This window comes from Myxine glutinosa, chromosome 6 (genome assembly GCF_964187855.1).
Source record: "Myxine glutinosa chromosome 6, kmMyxGlut1.1, whole genome shotgun sequence".
Taxonomy (NCBI): Eukaryota; Metazoa; Chordata; class Myxini; order Myxiniformes; family Myxinidae; genus Myxine; species Myxine glutinosa.
The window spans coordinates 161664155-161684440 of NC_136266.1; the positions used below are offsets into that span (position 1 = coordinate 161664155).

The following is a 20286-nucleotide window of genomic DNA, read 5'->3' on the forward strand; positions in this document are numbered from 1 at the left end:
TGAAACGTTGGCCAAAATCGCGCCACAGGTTTTCAATGGGGAAATCACAAAGACGACGGGGCGAGCATGAAGAAGAAGAACGAAGGTAGGAAATACAAATATGATTTATTACTACCTATTATGTACATAATGAAAAGTAACCAAGGAGAAGGAAAGATAAGAAAATAAAGACAGAAATGATGGAAGGACCAGAAGACACAGTGCAAGTTCTAGCTTATACAGACTTACTTAAACCCCAGGACAACATAGAAGACGGACGACAGTCAGACTTACACGGGGGGGGGGGGGGGGGGGGGATGCAGGTAGGATTGGCTGGAGGAGATGGTTCAGGTATGGCATCCAGGTAGCTCGTTCGCCAGTCCCCAACTCGCACCGCGAAGCAGATGAACCAGACGGCGGGAGCTCTCCGCGCGTCGTTTGGCGTGGGCGGAACTATCACAGGGCAACGGTAGGCCGGCTTTGGCGGTTACCCTCTCGGTTCAGCCGAGTACGTAACAAGTGAACAGTTCTGATAACTGTGAACAATGCGCTCTTCAGTGGCTCAGTGCGTTCTCTCAATAGCATTCGTTCGCGATGCTTGACCCCCCTTTGAAACTCAAGTGAACTTGCCGAGTCCCTCTCCCTTCTTATTGGATCGCCTCTCCTCCCTCATCTCTCGGTTGGGGCGTCGCGCTGCGGGTTATGTCACACGCCCTACCAAGCCATACCCACTGAGTCCTGGTTGGGCGCGAGGGCTTCCTGGCTCCACCTCCTGTTGACGAGGGGCGGGCCACGCCCGTGATTTGGCGGCTCCTCCCCCCCTCTTCTCCGAGACAGAGCACATGGCCAATGGCGTCTTGTGGGATAGAAAACCACTCGCACCGCTGGGATAGAAAACCACTCGCACCGCTGGGATAGAAAACCACTCGCACCGCTGGGATAGAAAACCACTCGCACCGCTGGGATAGAAAACCACTCGCACCGCTGGGATAGAAAACCACTCGCACCGCTGGGATAGAAAACCACTCGCACCGCTGGGATAGAAAACCACTCGCACCGCTGGGATAGAAAACCACTCGCACCGCTGGGATGAGAAAACCACTCGCACCGCTGGGATGAGAACCGAAAGGGGACCTATCTTTATTTGAGTTCAGTGCAATGCAGTGTCAATTCATGGAAGACACAGCTTTAAACTAATACACACAATAAGGAAATAACTATTTAGAAGGATATATGATTTGCTACGTGCATGTATATGGATTAACTAGGAGGACGACCTTTGACCTTTACACTACGGAGGGTGATATTTACAACAAGTCATTACACTACACAGTGTGATATTTACAACAATTCTCAAATCCACAACAATATATATATATAATATTTGTTTGTGTGTGAGTTTATGCTGTGTATAAGCAAAATCTAAAACAGAGGAGGAATGAAATGAACACACAGCTGACTATGCGATAACTGAAGCGAACTTCCATACACATTCATTTGGTCATTCCTCATTCACGTTTTCTCGTTATTTTGCTTCCGTTTCATTTTAAAGTCATGCACAACGGACCTTGAGCTGCAACTCGATTGGAACACTTATATTTTGAAAAGGCATTGCTGTTCATTTGTCAGATTATTGTTGTGGAAGAGAAAGCACTAGCTCACTTGCAGCTCCTATTCGTTTTACATCTTGGACACCTTTGCCTTCATTTCCAGTGTTCTTTTCTGACCATTGGACAAATGTTCCAAATAACTTGAAGTCACCTATCATTTAACAAAACGAAGTTGGGAGGAATTTGGTGTAAAGGAAGTATTGTCCTCTTGGCACTTCTTAGTCCTTATCTGCTAGCTGATCTGATATATGGCCTGGTCTAAAAACAACGTTTATATGTGGCATCAAAGAATTCCAACTTCTTCCATTGCTATATCTAATTAATTTGTACTGTGTAGAGGTGTAGGGAGAGGGGGCTTTGGATAGAGGGTTGTGGAGAGGGAAAGGTCATGTGGTTGACCACCATCACTTTCATTGCTCAGATCAATCCCACTTTCTTATGTGAAGGATGTGCCTATCAGGGTTACGAGAGCAACATTTTAAATAAAGCACTTGTAATATCGCTCACCTGGCAAAGCAATGTGTTCTCATGATGTGCAGGTCAAAGTCCTCAACTTTAGAGGTTTGAAAATGTACGGTATTGCCTGTTCCCGAGCAAAGACACGAATACCCCCATAACATGATATGAAAATTAGCCCCATCACATGATGCTGCCACCACCATGCTTGACAGTTGGGATGGTGTTGACTGGTTGTTGTGCAGTGTGGTGCTTGTACCAAACGTAACGCTTTGATTTTAGACCAAAAAGTTCCATTTTTATCTTCTGACCACAAAACAAGTATCATTATGATGTTTTCTCTCAAATTCCATGAGCTTTTAGATGCATCTTTTTCAGTAATTGCTTCTTTCTTGCGATCTGTCCACAGAGGCTAGTTTTGTGAAGGGAATAGGATATTGTTGATTGATGAACACTGACCCCCATCTCGGACATAGAGCCTTGCAAATTTTTCAGTCATTCTTGTATTTACAGTTGCATCCTAAACCAGTTTCCTGCTTGCCCGACTGCTGAGTTTGGATTGCCGACTTGATCTGGGTAGAGTCTGGATGGAATGATGCCTCTTCCACTCCTTAATGATTTATTTCACCGTACTCAAAGGGATAATGAGTTACTTTGAAATCTTCTTATAACCTTCTCCTGAACGTGCTTCTCCACCACTTTATGTCTGACTTCTTTGGAAAGCTGCTTGGTCTTCTTGTTTGCCTTGTTGGTTGACCAAGACACGTGCACCTTAAAACTTCTTAGATAAGGGGGAGAGCTTAATTTTCAAGTTGAACCACTGATTCCATACAGGTGAAACCTATTGCACTAATTGTGTGACCTTTTAAACAAATAATTTGCTCCTGTAGTGCTTTAGGGTTTGACTACTTATGTAACTGAGAATCATCTGATTTCCTCTGCTATTCTAATTTATTCAGAATTTATCTGCATTTTTCAGCTTTATCACTTTGGAGTAGTTTGTGAAGACTCTATATATTAATTTTGATTTGAAAGCATCATGAAATAAGCTCAGGTGGAATCAAAATTTGAAAACTTTCTTTTGAGTGGGGTGAATACTTTTGCCGGCCGCTGAAGCTGCCATTGTAATCTTTCATTTAATCCACAATTTTTATGACCCCACCGACGAAGCCACCAGAGGCATGTTTTCGGGTTGGCCCTCCGTTATAGGTTTTCGCTACTACGATACCTTGAGAACGGCTGAAGGGATCTAAGTCAAACTTGGTAAAAAATATGTATAATGATGCGAAGATGAACTGATTAAATTATGGGATCAAGGGCTGAAAGGTCAAAGGTCCCGTTAGGTAAAAATTCTGTTAATGAGATAACTTGTGAACCAGTGATGGTATTTTCACCAAACTTGGCATATGTATATATTATGATGCAAAGATGGATTGATTAGATTTTGGTGTCAGAGGTCGTGTCAGGTTAAAAATGTGATAATTGAGAACAGCTGAAGAGATTTAAATCAAACTTGGTACCAGTACATATATAATGATGGAATAATGTGGGCGAAGGCATATACGGCTAGGTTGTGACGTCCGTTTCATTCTAGTTTTTTTGTTTTCTTTTTTATTTCTGTACAAGATTGGCAACAATTGGGCCCAAGCAAGGGAATGAATGACCAGGAAAAGAGAAAAAGTGGGAAGCAAAGTATCATGTAACTAAGAGGTGAGGGGAAATATTGTGGGTAGTAGTGGGTAATGACATAAGATGTAGTGCTCTGTCTGCTTGAAACACTGGTGTGAAGACTCAGATTGAAGAGCCTCGGGAAGGCAGTTTAACAAATGGGAGAAAAGAGGAACAAAAGTTGTTGTGCAGTCATCTAGATTTTGGGAGTTTAACCAGGCTAAGGATTATTGGATAAACACGTGCATCCTGGAGTTGTTGGGGGGCGGCTGATGTGGGGGAGCAAAGACAATATCACAAAGTACTGGTCTTGATGGAATCCACAACACCATTTTGTGTAGACACCACTCCCTTTTTGGCACATTCGGAGGTTGCCAGACAACACACCCACACAAATTGCCATCAGGTTAAGCGTCAATGTTCGCAGAGGCATCACCGCCGGCCTGGACTGGAAATGGCCTTGAGGCTTTCTCCGCAGCAACTGGGTACATCAGCTTGAGGTCGACCACAAGGCACAGGCACAACAATTGTGGCAATATACATTTGACAGGAAGGAATGGGTGGTCCAACATCTCTGTGCTGGATTTGGAGAAATATGATGATGTGATGATTGGGGAGCTGAGGGAGCTCGACTGGAGGAGGGGTGGTATAAAACTCCAATTGACATAGCGTAATTGGCAATTGCTGGTTATTGGTTATTGGTTGTTGAGAGGTCAATATGTCAATATTGGAACAGAGAAGTTTGAATGTACATCTACTCATCATCGTCATCATCACCTGAACTTTTTTCACCCAAAGATCATTCTTGTCCTGAGTATACTGCACCTAGCTGTGGGTTTGCATTATATCAGCTACGTTGCTGATGCAGTGCCTCATTTATATTTTGCACACAATGGCCTACTTGTTTTAAAAGATATCTTGGAATCTTTTAACCTTTTCACATGTTGACTTTTCCAGGCGCAATGGGGCTGTGACGCATATTAAGATCCAAAATACTGGCGACTACTACGATCTTTATGGTGGTGAGAAGTTTGCGACACTTGCTGAACTGGTGCAATATTACACGGAGCATCAGGGACAGCTCCGCGAGAAGAACGGTGATGTCATTGAGCTGCTTTTCCCACTCAACTGTGCCGACCCCACTTCCGAAAGGTCACCCCTACAATTACATGATATGCAGGCCTTTAATTTTTGGGTTCTAGTCTCAATATTGTATTGTGCCAGAATGAAATATCAAGTGTTGGATATTTAATGGAGCATTAACTTTGGCATCCAATAACGGAAATGTTTACTCTTAACAACAATAGCAGCTTTTCTTTCTTGGGAGAGGGGTGTTGGAAGGAGGTTGGATTTGTGTAACTAAAGCCCCAAATAATTCGACAAACAAAGCAGTTTGAAATACATTGGCGGATGGGGCGTTTGTAATGGTTTACACTACGATTGGATATTTTCATATTATTGGCATTTAAGCCAATCTATTGTAAATATTGGCCTGCTTATAAGCTATTCTTCGAGCATTGCATCGTTGTTAAGAAATAAATAAATAAAAAACAAATGCAAATAAAAATTGGTCCTAACTTAGCTTTTTCTGACATTAATAAATAAATTCAACTTGTTGTATCCAACTTGGATTTTGATCCTTTGTATATATGTTGGTGCAAGGGAAGTTCATTTTGCATTTTGCTGGTAGGAAAAACAAGTTTGGACAGCATCTGCTTGCTTGTCGATGGGAGAAAGGCAGGGTGGAAATGAAGTACGTTGCCGTTGTTTCTCAAGTTCTTTAAACTAGCAACGGTACCCGCCTTACAGGCGGGGCTTCAATTGGGAGGCTCAAATGAAAAGGCAAAATATCAGAAATTGAAGGCTTTTTTATTTTAAACGATGTATATTAAACATCCGTTAAATCATATCTCACGCAAATCATTAAAATCTAAACAGTATTTGTAGAATTTCAATAAAAGCCACATCACTGTTCATATCGGTAAATATTATTCCATCGTGTTTGGAAAAACTGGAAAATTGGAAAAATTGGAAATTGGAAAAACAATATAGCCTATTTTACTCCAGGGGTCCCAGGATTACCCACCCAAAATTTTGTTGCAATCGGTTCAGCCGTTTTTGTGGTACCTGGGAACAGACAGACGGACAGACAGACATTTGGTGAATTATAGTAAGACTAGCAACGGTACCCGCTCTATGGGCGGGGCTTCAATTGGGAAGCCCAAATGAAAAGGTAAAATATCAGAAATTGAAGGCTTTTTTTTTTTTAAATCTTAAACGATTCATATAAACATCCGTTGAATCATATCACACGCAAATCATCAAAATCTAAACAGTACATGGCACCCATTTTGAAAAAAGATTGAATTCTGCAAAACGGAAGCAGCCGCTACACGTCTTTCTCAGTCACACGTTTATGTGTGAAGAGTGCGTGCCAAATCTGTAACACGGAAGCGGCCGCTACACCTGTTAGTCGCTTTGCACACGCTGCCGTGTTACTTCGGAGCCGCACGTTTATGTAGGAAGAGTTCGTCAGGAGTCGATCTACTCTCTCCTGGTACGTAGAATTTCAACAAAAACCACATCACTGTTCATATCGGTAAATATTATTCCACCGTGTTTGGAAAAACTGGAAAATTGGAAAAACAATTTAGCCTATTTACTCCAGGGGGTTTTAGGATTACCCACCCAAAATATCGTTGCGATCGGTTCAGCCGTTTTGTGGGTACCTTCAAACGGACAGACAGACAGACAGACAGACGAACGGACATTTGGTGAATTATAGTAAGATACAGAGGTTGTTGCATTTCATTTTAACCTTACTCTTAAACTGACCTGTATTTCTACCCCTCCAATAACCTGCTTTCTCTTTATTTCTGCCATTTCCTGTGCATAAATGTAATGTGTATGCATACGTCTGCATTTGATGAAGATTCATTGATAACAAACATCTTGAATCTCTGTTTTTAATACACATTGTTGCCACTTCAACTTGCCTTATGCACTTGTGCACTTTTACAGAAATCATGAACTAAACGATCCTGAAGACCTTTTGAAATGAGACTTGGTTTTAATATCCATCCATGTAATCCCAAGGCCTTATGGACAAGCAATGAAATCCATTGCGAGATAAGGCTAAGTACAAAGATCTAGCTGCCATGCTGCTTGTCTTCATAATGAGGGCATTGAAAACAAAATATTTTATTGATGAGATTAATATTACTTGCAAAATCGAAGATTTTTCAAGTATATTGGTTGATCTTGTGCGTTATTGTCTGTCTGTCAATCACCTACAGGTCACACCGATTTAAACCGATCTTCACGAAACTTCACCAGATGGCAGAGTTTGTCATGTGGAAGAAGCCCATTGATTTTGAGGTCAAAGGTCATTTTGAGGTCAAATTTATAAAATTGTCATTTTTCATCCGATTGACGTGAAAATTGAACAGCATTTGCATAGTACCTCACTGAATTGGGAAGCCAATTATGTTTAAGGTCAAAAGGTCAACTCTAGGTCAAACTTCTAAAATCATCAATTTTCATCTGAAAAATCGTTAATTTTCATTTGATTAACCCGATCTTTGATTAAGATCGTCAATTTTAATCTTAATGAAATAGACAATTTGATGTATTCATGGCAACTTTTTAATTTTGGGGGTGGATGGATTTTGCAAGTATCGTGCTCTGCATGACGTCTTCTTGTTTTGAGCATTTATTGTCCCCCGTCGCACAGCGGAGCGAAAGGGGGACTATGGCTTTCCCCTCCGTCCGTGTGTCCGTCCGTCCATCCGTCCGTGCGTGCGTGCGTGCGCAAGCGAAGGACCGCATTCGAATTTGGTGTGTGGGTGCAACCCACGTCAAAATCCAAGATGGCCGCCACCATGTATGTCTGATGCCATGTATGTCTGAACCTTGTAACCTGCATATCTTGAAAAATAAGCGAAGTACCAACTTCTAATGTGGTGTGTGGGTGTATCTAGGCATAAGGAAGAACGCTATTGAAAATTGGGTCGCCACGTCAAAATCCAAGATGGCCGCCGTCATGTAAGTCTGAACCTTGTGAGATGAATATCTTGAAAAATAAGTGAAGTACCAACTTCTAATTTGATGTGTGGGTGTATCTCGGCATAAGGACGAACGCCATTGAAAATAGGTCGCCACGTCAAAATCCAAGATGGCCGCCACCATATATGTCTGAAACTTGAGCGAAATATCTCGAAAAATAAGCGAAGTACCTTCTGGTGTGTGGGTGTATCTAGGCATAAGGAAGAATGCTATTGAAAATTGGGTCGCCACGTCAAAATCCAAGATGGCCGCCACCATATATATGTCAAACTTGTGAGCGAAATATCTCGAAAAATGAGCGAAGTACCAACTTCTAATCTGGTGTGTGGGTGTATCTAGGCACAAGCAAGAATGCTGTTTAAAATCGGGTCGCCACGTCAAAAGCCAAGATGGCCGCCGCCATGTATGTCTGAAACTTGAGATGAATATCTTGAAAAATAAGCAAAGTACCAACTTCTAATTTGGAGTGTGGGTGTATCTCGGCATAAGGAAGAACGATATTGAAAATTGGGTCGCCACGTCAAAATCCAACATGGCCGCCACCATATATATATGTCTGAACCTTGTGAGCGAAATATCTTGAAAAATAAGCGAAGTACCAACTTCTAATCTGGTGTGTGGGTGTATCTAGGCACAAGCAAGAACGCTGTTTAAAATTGGGTCGGCAGGGCAAAATCCAAGATGGCCGCCGCCATGTATGTCTGATGCCATGTATGTCTGAACCTTGTAACCTGCATGTTTTGAAAAACAAGCGAAGTACCAACGTCTAATCTGGTGTGTGGGTGTATCTATTGGGTCGCCACGTCAAAATCCAAGATGGCCACCACGATGTATGTCCGAACCTTGTGAGATGAATATCTTGAAAAATAAGCGAAGTACCAACTTCTAATTTGGTGTGGGTGTATCTCGGCATAAGGAAGAACGCTATTGAAAATTGGGTCTCCACGTCAAAATCCAAGATGGCCGCCACCATATATATGTCTGAACCTTGTGAGCGAAATATCTTGAAAAATAAGCGAAGTACTAACTTCTAATCTGGTGTGTGGGTGTATCTAGGCGTAAGGAAGAACGCTATTGAAAATTGGGTCGCCATGTCAAAATCCAAGATGGCCGCCGCCATGTATGTCCGAACCTTGTGAGATGAATATCTTGAAAAATAAGCGAAGTACCAACTTCTAATTTGGTGTGTGGGTGTATCTCGGCATAAGGAAGACCGCTATTGTAAAGTGGGTCGCCACGTCAAAATCCAGGACGGCTGCCACCATATATATGTCTGAACCTTGTGAGCGAAATATCTTGAAAAATAAGCGAAGTACCTTCTGGTGTGTGGGTGTATCGAGGCATAAGGAAGAACGCTATTGAAAATTGGGTCGCCACGTCAAAATCCAAGATGGCCGCCTCCATGTATGTCTGACCCTTGTGAGCGAAATATCATATCATAGCATGTTTTCTGCATGTTCCACTTTGTCAACTCACATCACTTCCCCGACGAGGGACCTAGGCGTAACGCTTGTTTCATTTGTTATTTGTATTTTATGCAATTTGATATTTTTTGTTGTTGATTTTTATTTTTTTTAATGTAATTTTATTCAGCTCTACTTTGATTCTTATCAAGTTCCTTTTTTTTCTTTTCCTTTTTCACTTGATCAACTGATTTTCCTTTTCAGTACATTGAGATTTCTTTGCATTTGAAAAGTGCTATATGAATACAATTTATTATTGTTATTATTATTGACTTCCGTTATTGTTATTGATTGACTTCCGGTCCCTCAGGCGACGAGGCTTGCTTCGATCTCTCCACGGCATCGAAGTTTAAGTGTTTTCCCATTCGTGTCTTTGTCGGGTTTCCGCTGGTTGTTTTGTTGTGTGTGTGTTGTTGTGTGTTTCTGTTTAGTTTTGGTTTTGTGGTTGTTGCGGATTTGTGTGTGATTGGTCGTTTTTTATTCGCGCGTCGTGCGCGGCCTGGTCTTTCCGGGCTCCCTTCCCCCCGTCGGTGTTTTGTGAGTGTAAGTTCTTTCCTTCATAGTATTTGCTTGTTTCTCTGATTTTCTTTTCTCCCCCCTGCCTCTCGCGGGCATCTTACCCTTTGTCCGGCGTTTTTAAAAACAGGACAAACGGATAGACAAATAATTCTACATTGATTCTTTCTCTCCTCCCGGACACGTGCTTGTTCGCTCTCCTCCTCGTCTCGACTTGTGCCCGGCCCCCTGTATCTCGTTTTTCTTCCGCCTCTGCTCCTAATTTCTCAAATCCACGTTCTCGCTTGGAGACTTTTCCCAGATTGTTTTTCATGGTTATCATGGTTCTGTTTGGATATTGTTGGAATATGTTTAAACCGCAGCCGTGATGCTGACGGCCCCCCCCCCCCCCCCCCAGAATTTCCATGATTTAAAAGTTTCCCAGTGTGTACCCTGGTCAGAATAGGTACACCGTATCCCTGCGTGTTGTAAGAGACGACTAAGAGGGTTGGCGTCAGGAAGGGCATCCGGCCATAAAAACATTGCCTCAAAAAGAGAACCATGACAATTACAACTACATATGGGCAGGGTGCAGCCTGAAGTGGAGATCGGTTTCTGAGGTTTGGGACATAGAATGTAGGGGACAATGACAGGGAGATCAGGAGAAGTGGTGGAAGTATTGGTCAGAAGAAGAGTGGACATATGTTGTGTGCAGGAGACGAGATGGAAGGGAAGTGGTGTGAGAATGGTGAAGGGTAGGCAGGGACAGAAATACAAGTTTGTGTGGCAAGGGTGCCTGGAGGGCGTGAATGGTGTTGGTGTCCTGTTTTCTGAGGAGTTTGTAGTCAGTGTGGTGAGTGTGACTAGAGTGAGTGATAGGTTGATGATGGTGAAAATGATGATTGGAAAGCTCTTGGTGAACGTCATCTCGGGATATGCTCCGCAGGTTGGTCGAAGCGATGAAGAGAAGGACAAGTTCTGGTGTGCGATAGAGAAGCTGATGGAAAACGTGAAAGATGAGGAAGTTGTTGTGGTGGGAGGAGACCTGAATGGACACGTGGGAAGGAGTATGGATGGTTTTGAGGGAGTTCATGGGGGTTACGGATATGGTGTGAGAAATGGAGAAGGTGAAAGGATTTTGGAGTTTGCTGATGGAGCTGATTTGTTGATTTGTAATACTCAGTTCCAGAAAGAGGATAATAAGCTTGTTACATACACGTCAGGTGGGTCGACGACAACCGTTGACTACCTGATGGTGCGTAGGCGAGATAGGGGGCACCTCTGGGACACAAAGGTGATCCCGGGGGAGGAGGCTGTTTCACAGCACCACTTGGTTGTCTGCGACATAAGGGTGAAAGGTGCGAGGAGAGCTCGGCAGGTGAAGTACCAACCGAGAATGAAGGTGTCGAGGTTGAAAGAGGTGACAGTAAGGGAGGCATTAAAAGAGAGGCTGAGTAGGGTAGAGGATGATGTGGTTGAGCTTGAAAGTCGTTGGATGTCAATGAAAGCTAGTCTGTTGGGAGCCGTCGGTGAGGTATGTGGATGGACAAAAGGACCACCGAGGCACTCGGAAACATGGTGGTGGGATGATTAAGTTGGAAAGAGGATTGACGAGAAGAGGAATAAGTTCAAGGAGTGGCAGAAGGCGAAGGGTACGGGAGCATAAACAGCAGAGCATGAAAGTTATAAGGCAGCCAGGAAGGCTGCAAAGAAAGGGGTAGCAAAGGCGCAGGAGGCATGGAGGAAAATGTTCGGAGAACGCTTGGATTCGGAAGAGGGTCAGAAAGCAGTATTCAGGATTGCAAAGCAGATAGCGAAAGAGAGGTGTGATGTGATGGGGGTGAGTTGCTTGAAGGATGAAGTGGGACAAATTGTTGTCGACCCAGATGGAATTAAAGGAAGATGGAAAAGATATATGGAAATGCTGTTGAATACAGAGAATGAATGGGATGGCAACATAGAGAGTAAGCCAGTTTTAGGACCGGCAGAGAAGATAACTGAGAAGGAAGTTGAGGAAGCGATAAAAGCAATGAAGAGTGGAAAAGCCGGAGGGCCAACGGGAGTTGTGGGAGATATGTTGAAGGCAGCAGGAAGTTGGGTTGTGAAGAGAATGACAGAGATCTGTAATCTGGTGGTGAAAGAAGGCCGCATTCCAGTGGATTGGGAACTGAGTACCCTCGTCCCTCTATACAAGGGGAAAGGTGACCCTCTGGAGTGTGGCTCGTACCGAGCGATAAAGTTATTGGAGCATGGAATGAAGGTATTGGAAAGGGTGTTGGGGAGGAGGATAAGGAAGAAAGTGAAGATCGACAAAATGCAGTTTGGATTTATGCCAGGAAGAGGAACGACAGACGCGCTTTTCATTGTGAGGCAGTTGCAGGAGAAGTACATGGAGAAGAGGAAGAAGTTGTTTTTTGGGTTTGTTGATCTGGAGAAAGCATTCGATAGGGTTCCACGCAAAGTATTGACATGGGCATTGAGGAAGTTGGGAGTGGAGGAATGGTTGATCAGAGTAGTGATGGCAATGTACAAAAGAGCGCGCACAGCTGTAAGGACGAAGGACGGAGGACGGGAACAGTGGTAAGTTTGAGGTGAAGGTGGGAGTGCATCAGGGGTCCGTACTAAGTCAACTACTATTTGTAGCTGTGATGGAGGTGCTGGCTCAGAACGTAAAGGAGGGTTTCCCGTGGGAGTTGTTGTATGCAGATGATCTGGTGTTGATTGCGGAAAGTATGGATGGACTGAAGGAAAAGATGAACAAGTGGAAGGAATGTATGGAGACAAAAGGTCTGAAGGTGAATATCGGAAAGACGAAGGTGATGGCAAGTGGTAAAGCATGTGGTGAGGTGGAAAGAACTGGGAAGTGGCCGTGTGCTGTGTGCAGGAAGGGTGTCGGAGTGAACTCCATTCAATGTACAATCTGCACTGAGTGGGTTCATCAAAAATGTAGTGGTCTGAGAGGGTCATTTACCAGTGTGGCAGCTACATTCAAATGTAAGGTGTGCACAGAGGGAGCTGCAGATGGAGGAAATGTTGAGTTGGATCTTGGAGACGGCGTGAAGCTGGAAGGTGTGAAAACATTTTGCTACCTCGGAGACGTGCTGAATGGAGAAGGTGGATCAGACTCGGCAACGGTTGATCGAGTGAGATGTGCATGGAAGACGTTTCGGGAACTGAGTGGCGTGCTGATGAGGATGGGAGTGTCACTGAAGCTGAAGGGAAAGGTGAATGCTGCATGTGTGAGAAGTGTTATGATTTATGGGAGCGAGACATGGGTAATGAACGTAGAGCAGCAACGAAGGCTGGAAAGGGTGGAAATGCGAATGGTTCGATGGATGTGCGGAGTATCGTTGAGAGAGAGGAAGACAAATGATGAATTGCGAAAGATGATGGGAATATTGCCTGTGATTGATGCTGTGAAGAGGAACAGGTTGAGATGGTTTGGTCATGTGTTGAGGAAGGATGAAAGTGACTGGTTGAGAAGAGTGATGGAAATTAATGTAGAAGGAAGTAGAGGATGGGGAAGACCGAGAAAGACTTGGCTAAAGATGGTGGAAGAAGAAATGCGGGCAAGGGGGTTAACAAGGAGAGATGCAGAAAATAGGGCAAAATGGAGAAGATTGTCATGGGGACCGCAAGGATAACCCCCGCTCTAGCAGGGAAAATGGCCTTAAAATGCATGTTGTTGTTGTTGTATTGTTATTATTATTATCCCCACACCTTTAAAAAAAACGAGGATATTGTATTTGGAAGCGTCTTCTTAAACAATTGGGCAAAAATTCCCCAAACTTGGTAGTTATGATCACCACATGGCATGAAGGTGTCATTTTGGCCCCACCCTTGAGGTCGAATCAAAAGGTCAAACACCTACAATGCGAAATTATAGGCACATTTTAAAACATTTTAAATATGAAACCTTGTATGTGCAATCAGCATTGGGGGAGGCATGAAATGTATAACGATTTTTGGGATTTCATCCCTGTTTCATGACCCACGGGTTGGGAATTATGGTCATGGGCATCAATACAGAAAAACAAATATATTTTAACTCAAGATTTGATATTGGGTCATTCCTTGTTTAACGTTTTGCCATCTTTCAACTTTGCTTTCAGTGGGAAGGGTGATGATTTGCAATGGCATGCAATCAACTTCGCTCTAGTTTTACTTTTTCTATTTTTTCCATTTTTTTGGAAAAGATCATCTTCCCACTTAATAATAAAATTGTACTTTCTAACTACATTTTATTTTTCCTTTTTGCTTGCAAACTCCAACACTAATTATTGGTGTAATTAACTAAAGCCTAAATGATGTTTTCATGCCCCTTTGCAGTTTATCCATGTACAACTGTAATGATGTTCCAAATATCCTTTGGCATTGATCATAATTCGGCAAAAATGTTTTGGTTTCCGTTTGACATAACTCCATTATAGCCTTATTGATGTTCATATCGGGACTTTGTCCAGGCCAAGCCATCTTTGTTGGTGTTCCGTCAGCCTTTTTTACATTCAAGACTTTTTTTTTACAACATTGGCTGTATTCTTGCGGTCACTTTCATGTTGAAAGATGAATCCCCGCTCCATGAGAAATTCCTGTTGGAATGGCATAATGGATATTTTTGCAAAACACCCAAACCCTTTGGTGAGATTAAGCCCCACACTTGTATTGATCTACCCCATGCTTCACTGAAGCAGTTGTACACTGACTGTTATACTGCTCCCTGGTCTGCCTTTCAACAAACTGCCATTGATTATTGCTAAAAAGGTTAAACATGCTTTTATGTAAAGAGCGTCTTCTTCCAGGTTTGGTCATCCCATCATTTCATTTCCACTGCCTATCTCAGTCTTTTTGGTTTTGTCTCCTCAGCAAAGGTTTTAGGGCAGCTATACTTTTTCTTGACCCCTTCTATTGTCAATAGTACCAGTTTTACATATCCTCCTCAATCTTTCATATAGCCCCTGCTGAAACATGAAGACAGGCTGCATTCTACTGCAGGCTGCAGTCACCTTCACCAGCTAATACTTTCATTTCTAGAAACATATGTAATATTTCCTTCTTGGAAGCCATAAACTGTGAAGAGGAACAGGTTGAGATGGTTTGGTCATGTGTTGAGGAAGGATGAAAGTGACTGGTTGAGAAGAGTGATGGAAATGAATGTAGAAGGAAGTAGAGGACGGGGAAGACCGAGAAAGACTTGGCTAAAGATGGTGGAAGAAGAAATGCGGGCAAGGGGGTTAACAAGGGGAGATGCATAAAATAGGGCAAAATGGAGGAGATTGTCATGGGGACCGCAAGGATAACCCCCACTCTAGCAGGGAAAATGGCCTTAAAATGCATGTTGTTGTTGTTGTTGTTGTTGTTGTTGTTGTTGTTGTTGTTGTAAGCCATAAAATTCACCAACCATTCAACCCGCCAATGATATCACTGCCTATTAAACCTATACTATGAATCCAAAAAATATTCCTTCTGCAGGTGTGGCACATCTTCGTTGCTTGCCTGACAACCAATCACAGTGTATTATGTCAACACTGCACGATGTCCAGCATTTAATTTTATACACCTACAATGTGATTCTATCATTATTTTGGCGTTGTAAACCCAATTATCACATGTTTCCACCTGTTGTCAATACAATTAGCACTTTCAATAACCATGTTTTTCCTCCCTCCCCCAACAACGTTTTCCCAAAATTTACAATATGGACTTTTAACATCAACAATCATGGTCTTGGGAAGCAAGGCAACTAAATTAGCATATTTTTCTGTAGTTTTTCATTAGCAACCATTTTACCATGTTCATCAATCGCCCAACGTGGTAAAATAACACCCTTGATATTGGCCTCAGTTAAAACCCATCTTACGTCCACTATGTTTAAATAGAATAACCCTGATTGTATCCCACAATTCCATGCAGTTTTTAAAATTTTAAATATTGTAAACATATCAGTTAAACGTGTTTTAATTTGATCTGGAAAGCATTGTCATATGTAGCAGTCGCAGTGGCATAACCTTGGTGAGGTCACAAGTAGCGAGCAGCAATATGGGATTTTGGTTGGATTTTCTTTCCCCCACAAATATCCTGCCGAGGTTGGAAAATACAATTCGGTTTGTTGGATCCTAGATGGGACAAGACGCAAACGCTTTTATAAATTTTTTGGTTTGCTTTCTGGATCCAAAATTTAGGTAACCGATTTTGGGTGGGAGTGTGTGGCAATCTAATAGAGAAGGTGACGCACTCTATCAGATGCTAGCCACAGGTGGCTTTGCTTGTTAAAAGCAAAAACGCAAATGGTTTGCAGGGTTAACGTCTGGGTAAGGCATGCTTTGTGATACTATAATCACTAATTGGCATCAAATGGCATCAAAAATAAAAATCCATTCTAAGCTTTGCCTGCAAAGAGTTTTTATTTTTAAATAGTATTCATACAGTACATGAATGCCAAAGCGTTGTGGAATGCATGCATGCTTCCACAAGCAGGTTTTGTTTGCAGCGGTCACTGAAATATCAGTAAAACAGAAGTTCACCGCCAGAGTTTTTTATTGGCCATGTTTAATTTTTCAAGGAAAAAAATAAACAATCGTTGCTGTTAAATTAATTTTGCATTTAAAACGTCTCACTAAGTTTGCATTGCAGATTTTAAAATTTTTATTTGTATGAAGTGGCTCAATGATTTATGTGATGTACATGCTCCAAACTTTGACAAAAATTTCCAACAACCCTAGGTGGTTCCATGGCCATATCTCTGGCCGTGATGCCGAGAAGCTGCTTACGGAAAAAGGCCGTGGTGGGAGCTTCTTGGTGCGCGAGAGCCAGAGCAAACCTGGTGACTTTGTGCTGTCCGTGCGCACAAGTGAGGACCGTATCGATGGTAGCGAAACCAAGCCCAAGATCACTCACATCATGATCCGCTGCCAGGTATTGTGCTTGTACAAGTTGGATAAATCAAGTTGATATCTGATAAAAAAAACAAAACATAAATAAGTAAGTGTGCATAGGATATAATGATAAAATGCTCATTGTTATTTGTCTTGCCAGAAGGTGAATTCCCACCTGGTGGGTTTAGCTTCTAAGGCAGGGGTTCCCAAACTTTTCCAGTACGTGACCCCTTTCAGTAGTACCAAACCTACCATGACCCCCACCTTTATAAGCCTTCTGAAAATGTACTAATTTCCAATGGTGCAGATACATTTTAAAGATTAATCACAACAGAGAGAGCAATAACAAAAAAATTTTTTTATTAATGTTTATTAACAAGGATTGATTTAATCATGTATTTTAATGAGAAGGATGTATTTGCTTTTTTGATACAAGCAAATCAATACGCGGGTCTGTGTGGCTCAAGGCACGTCGCATGTCTGCTTCAGCATCCAACCTGTTTCGGGCGTTTGATTTGATTACCAGGAGAGTCGAGAAACCACTTTCACAGAGGTAAGTCGATGAGAAAGGAATGAGAACCTTCAGGGCGAATTCGCTGGTCTTGGGGAAAGCGGAAAGCATTTTGGCCCAGCAATTAGAGCTGCTGAACTGTTGTTGTTCCTGGAACTCCTCTTTGGCTGCGGTGTTGTTGATGAGCTCCAAGAATTCCTCTTGTATGCCATCAGGAAGATCGTCCACAGTGCATCGGAAAGGATTGCGGGCAAGTTTCAGCTGTACAATCTCATTTGCATCAATCTCATGAAAATAGTGTCTGAACTCTTCTTGGAGGCTTGACAAGTGTTCCTTGATCTCTTGTTGCAGCTCCTCTGCAAGTGGTTCTTCACCGACGACCTCAGTCAGACGTTGGAAGGAAGCTACATTTCCCCTCTCGACTTTCCTCTCCCAAAGAGCTAGCTTGTCGAGGAAAGCCTTGATGGCATCGGTGTGCATTATGATGGTGGTATCTGGGCCCTGTAGTTGCCGGTTGAGTCCATTCAAAGCTTCGAACACGTCTGCCAAGTAGGCAAGACTACTAGTATAGGCTCTGGGGGGTTGCTTGTGTACATCTCTCTTCTACGGCAAAACTTTTGATTTTCCTGTTCTATATGTTGAGACCCTTGGAAAAAATCTGGGTAACACTCCCAGATCAAGTACGTTTTTTCTGCACACCCCAATACGTGATTATGACTTGAGGCCAATTAGCCGAAATAGCAAAATTCAGTTTTCATGGAATAATTCAAGAGTAGGCAGCTTTAGATTCAAATGTAACATTTATTTATCATGTTTAGACATAACTAACACATTTTTAGCATGGTTCAATACTATAAACTGTCTTTTTTAGGAAAAAAACACGTCATTTAGCTTCTTTTTCTCCAAAAATCACTTTCAGTTTGAAAGGCGCTCAAAATCCGATCACCTCTCATACACCCAATTATGTAGATAAAGCAACCAAAATTTGTCAGAAGCTTCCTTATGAAGCCCTTTAATAATTCCATGCATCATATTTATGATTCATTATATTGTATAGTGACAGTGGGGTCAAATGTTAACAAAGGTTACCCCTACCCCAAAAAGCGGTATAAACCAAAATTGGTTAAATTGGTCTAACTTTAGAAGTAAGTGTGATATTCGGCTGATTTTGGTGTCTATGTATGGGTTTTTGATAGCAAGCTATTCATTGGAACCATAATCAACCCCTTTTGAATATACCTAATTTGCATAATTTCAAAATGGCCGCCAAACACCTCCTGGCAATGATGTTGACTAAATTTCGCTCAAAATTCAGCTTAAGCAAAACTATTACACTTACATAGCTTAAGGATTCATGAATTAAAATCATAACATGTCCACAAACCCAATATAACTGTCATAACAAGGAAGCGCGTGCTGTCAATTACCACCATTTACCACCCGTGCAACTTCAATACATGTACTCTTTATCAAGCGACAGGATTCTTGCAGGCATCAGGGGAAGCCTTTTTGCAATGACAAAAATTTACACATTTGACTATGGCGGTCCTACAGGGGCATGTTGACCTGGCACACTTAGTGCATGAACAGACAACTGTCCAATGTGATTCTAGAGTTTTCCACATTGTCTCAGGTATCAGCTGTTCCTTGTCATGCGTATAACCACAATCCTCTGGCTTAAGTGCGATCACATTTTCAGAATCTTGATGAAGCTCCAAAGCATGCATGATATTGTAGGCATTGAAAAAGCTACGCTTCATATGTGGCAGGAGACCTTGGCTGGTTGGTGGCAGGTTGTGATGAGAACTCCCTTTGACATGATGGAAGATCTCCGCACGCAAGTTCGAAAATTTCTTCGCATCGCTTTTTGGTTTCAGTACTTTGACCAAGTAGGATTCTGCATTCTTGATCAAAGGCTAAGAAAGGGTCGGCAACCCTCCAAAGTGCTTCAATAACTTTTCTGGCTCGGCATTCAAGGCGGCTTTCTTGGTCCCAACTTTGCTAGTGATATCACATCCTGTAAGACTGTGTACGGCAGGAAGAACAGCACAGAGTTGACATCCGATGCGCTCGAACAAGGTATGAAGGGGCACATACCGAGTGCTATCTCCAACTCCAGCTCGTACCCACAGCTCCTTTAGGTCATCTATCTATAATTCCAGTAATCTCTGTGTGTGTGTGTGTGTGTGTGTGTGTGTGTGTGTGTGTGTGTGTGTGTGTGTGTGTGTGTGTCTGTGTGTGTCTGTGTGTGTGTGTGTGTGTGTGTGTGTGTGTGTGTGTGTGTGTGTGTGTGTGTGTGTGTCTGTGTGTGTGTCTGTGTGTGTGTCTGTGTGTGTGTGTTTGTTTGTTTGTCTGTGACCGCTGTTTCTCGACAACAACGGGTCCGATATACTTGCAACTTGCCAGGTATATTGCTGGGGACCCGAGGATGTGCCTTTTCAAGGTTTGAAATTAATCGGACAAGTAGTTACCGAGCTATGTCCAAAAAACGATTCAACCAATCAGAGAGCAGCGAGCTATCACGTGTGCCGAACGTGGCGAACAGACTCTGCCTCGGACGGCACATTTGAGAGCGTATTCATTTATTTCACAACTATGTTGGCGCTATGTTGGCGTTAAACTATGTTTTAAAACTAATAAAAACTAATTTGCGATTCTTTCGCTTTCCTGCGCGTTTGGGCACGCTATGGCGATTTCTTTACCAAACTCCGCAAGCCGTTCGCTTTGGACCAAACCATTTCATGTAAATAGAGGGGGGGGGGGATTGTCACCGTACTCGCAAGCCGTTCGCTTTGGACCAAACCATTTCATGTAAATAGAGGGGGGGGATATAATTTTAGATATAGATATAGTACGGGCATGCCCTAGTGTTGGAGAAAGACAGGCATGTGGTGGAGCAAGGCAACAACTACATCAGTATCATTGGAGATGACAACACATATTTTGTGTCCTTCTTTGAGCGCGTCCAAAACATGAAGGAGTATGCGAAGATCCGCCTCTTCAAATGTGGATTGAAGGTGTACCAGTGCGCTCTCATCTCCGTTGTGCATTTTCATACATTTCCAATCCTCGTTCTCTCTGGTCACCTGTCCGAGTACAGTTGGGTACTGACCGGTATTTGCAATATTTGAACGAACATGGCTGTAGATAAGTTTTTCAAGGAGAAG

At 42.6% G+C, this 20286-nt stretch overlaps 2 protein-coding genes across 4 annotated transcripts in view; one reads left to right on the forward strand and one right to left on the reverse strand.

Moving 5' to 3' along the window:
- The window catches only part of PTPN11 (protein tyrosine phosphatase non-receptor type 11), a 234342-nt gene that overhangs the window by 91908 nt on the left and 122148 nt on the right, over nt 1-20286 (forward strand). For all 3 annotated transcript variants that reach the window (XM_078780847.1, XM_078780846.1, XM_078780848.1), the window contains exons 3-4: nt 4671-4865; nt 16456-16648. In XM_078780847.1, coding sequence (XP_078636973.1) covers nt 4671-4865; nt 16456-16648 — 388 coding nt within the window. The remainder of the gene's footprint in view (nt 1-4670; nt 4866-16455; nt 16649-20286) is intronic.
- Nucleotides 16954-20286, reverse strand: part of LOC144892693 (protein FAM200C-like) — a 1175895-nt gene continuing 1172562 nt past the window's right edge. The window contains exon 3 of the mRNA XM_078780855.1: nt 16954-17681. Coding sequence (XP_078636981.1) covers nt 17644-17681 — 38 coding nt within the window. The 3' untranslated portion in view covers nt 16954-17643. The remainder of the gene's footprint in view (nt 17682-20286) is intronic.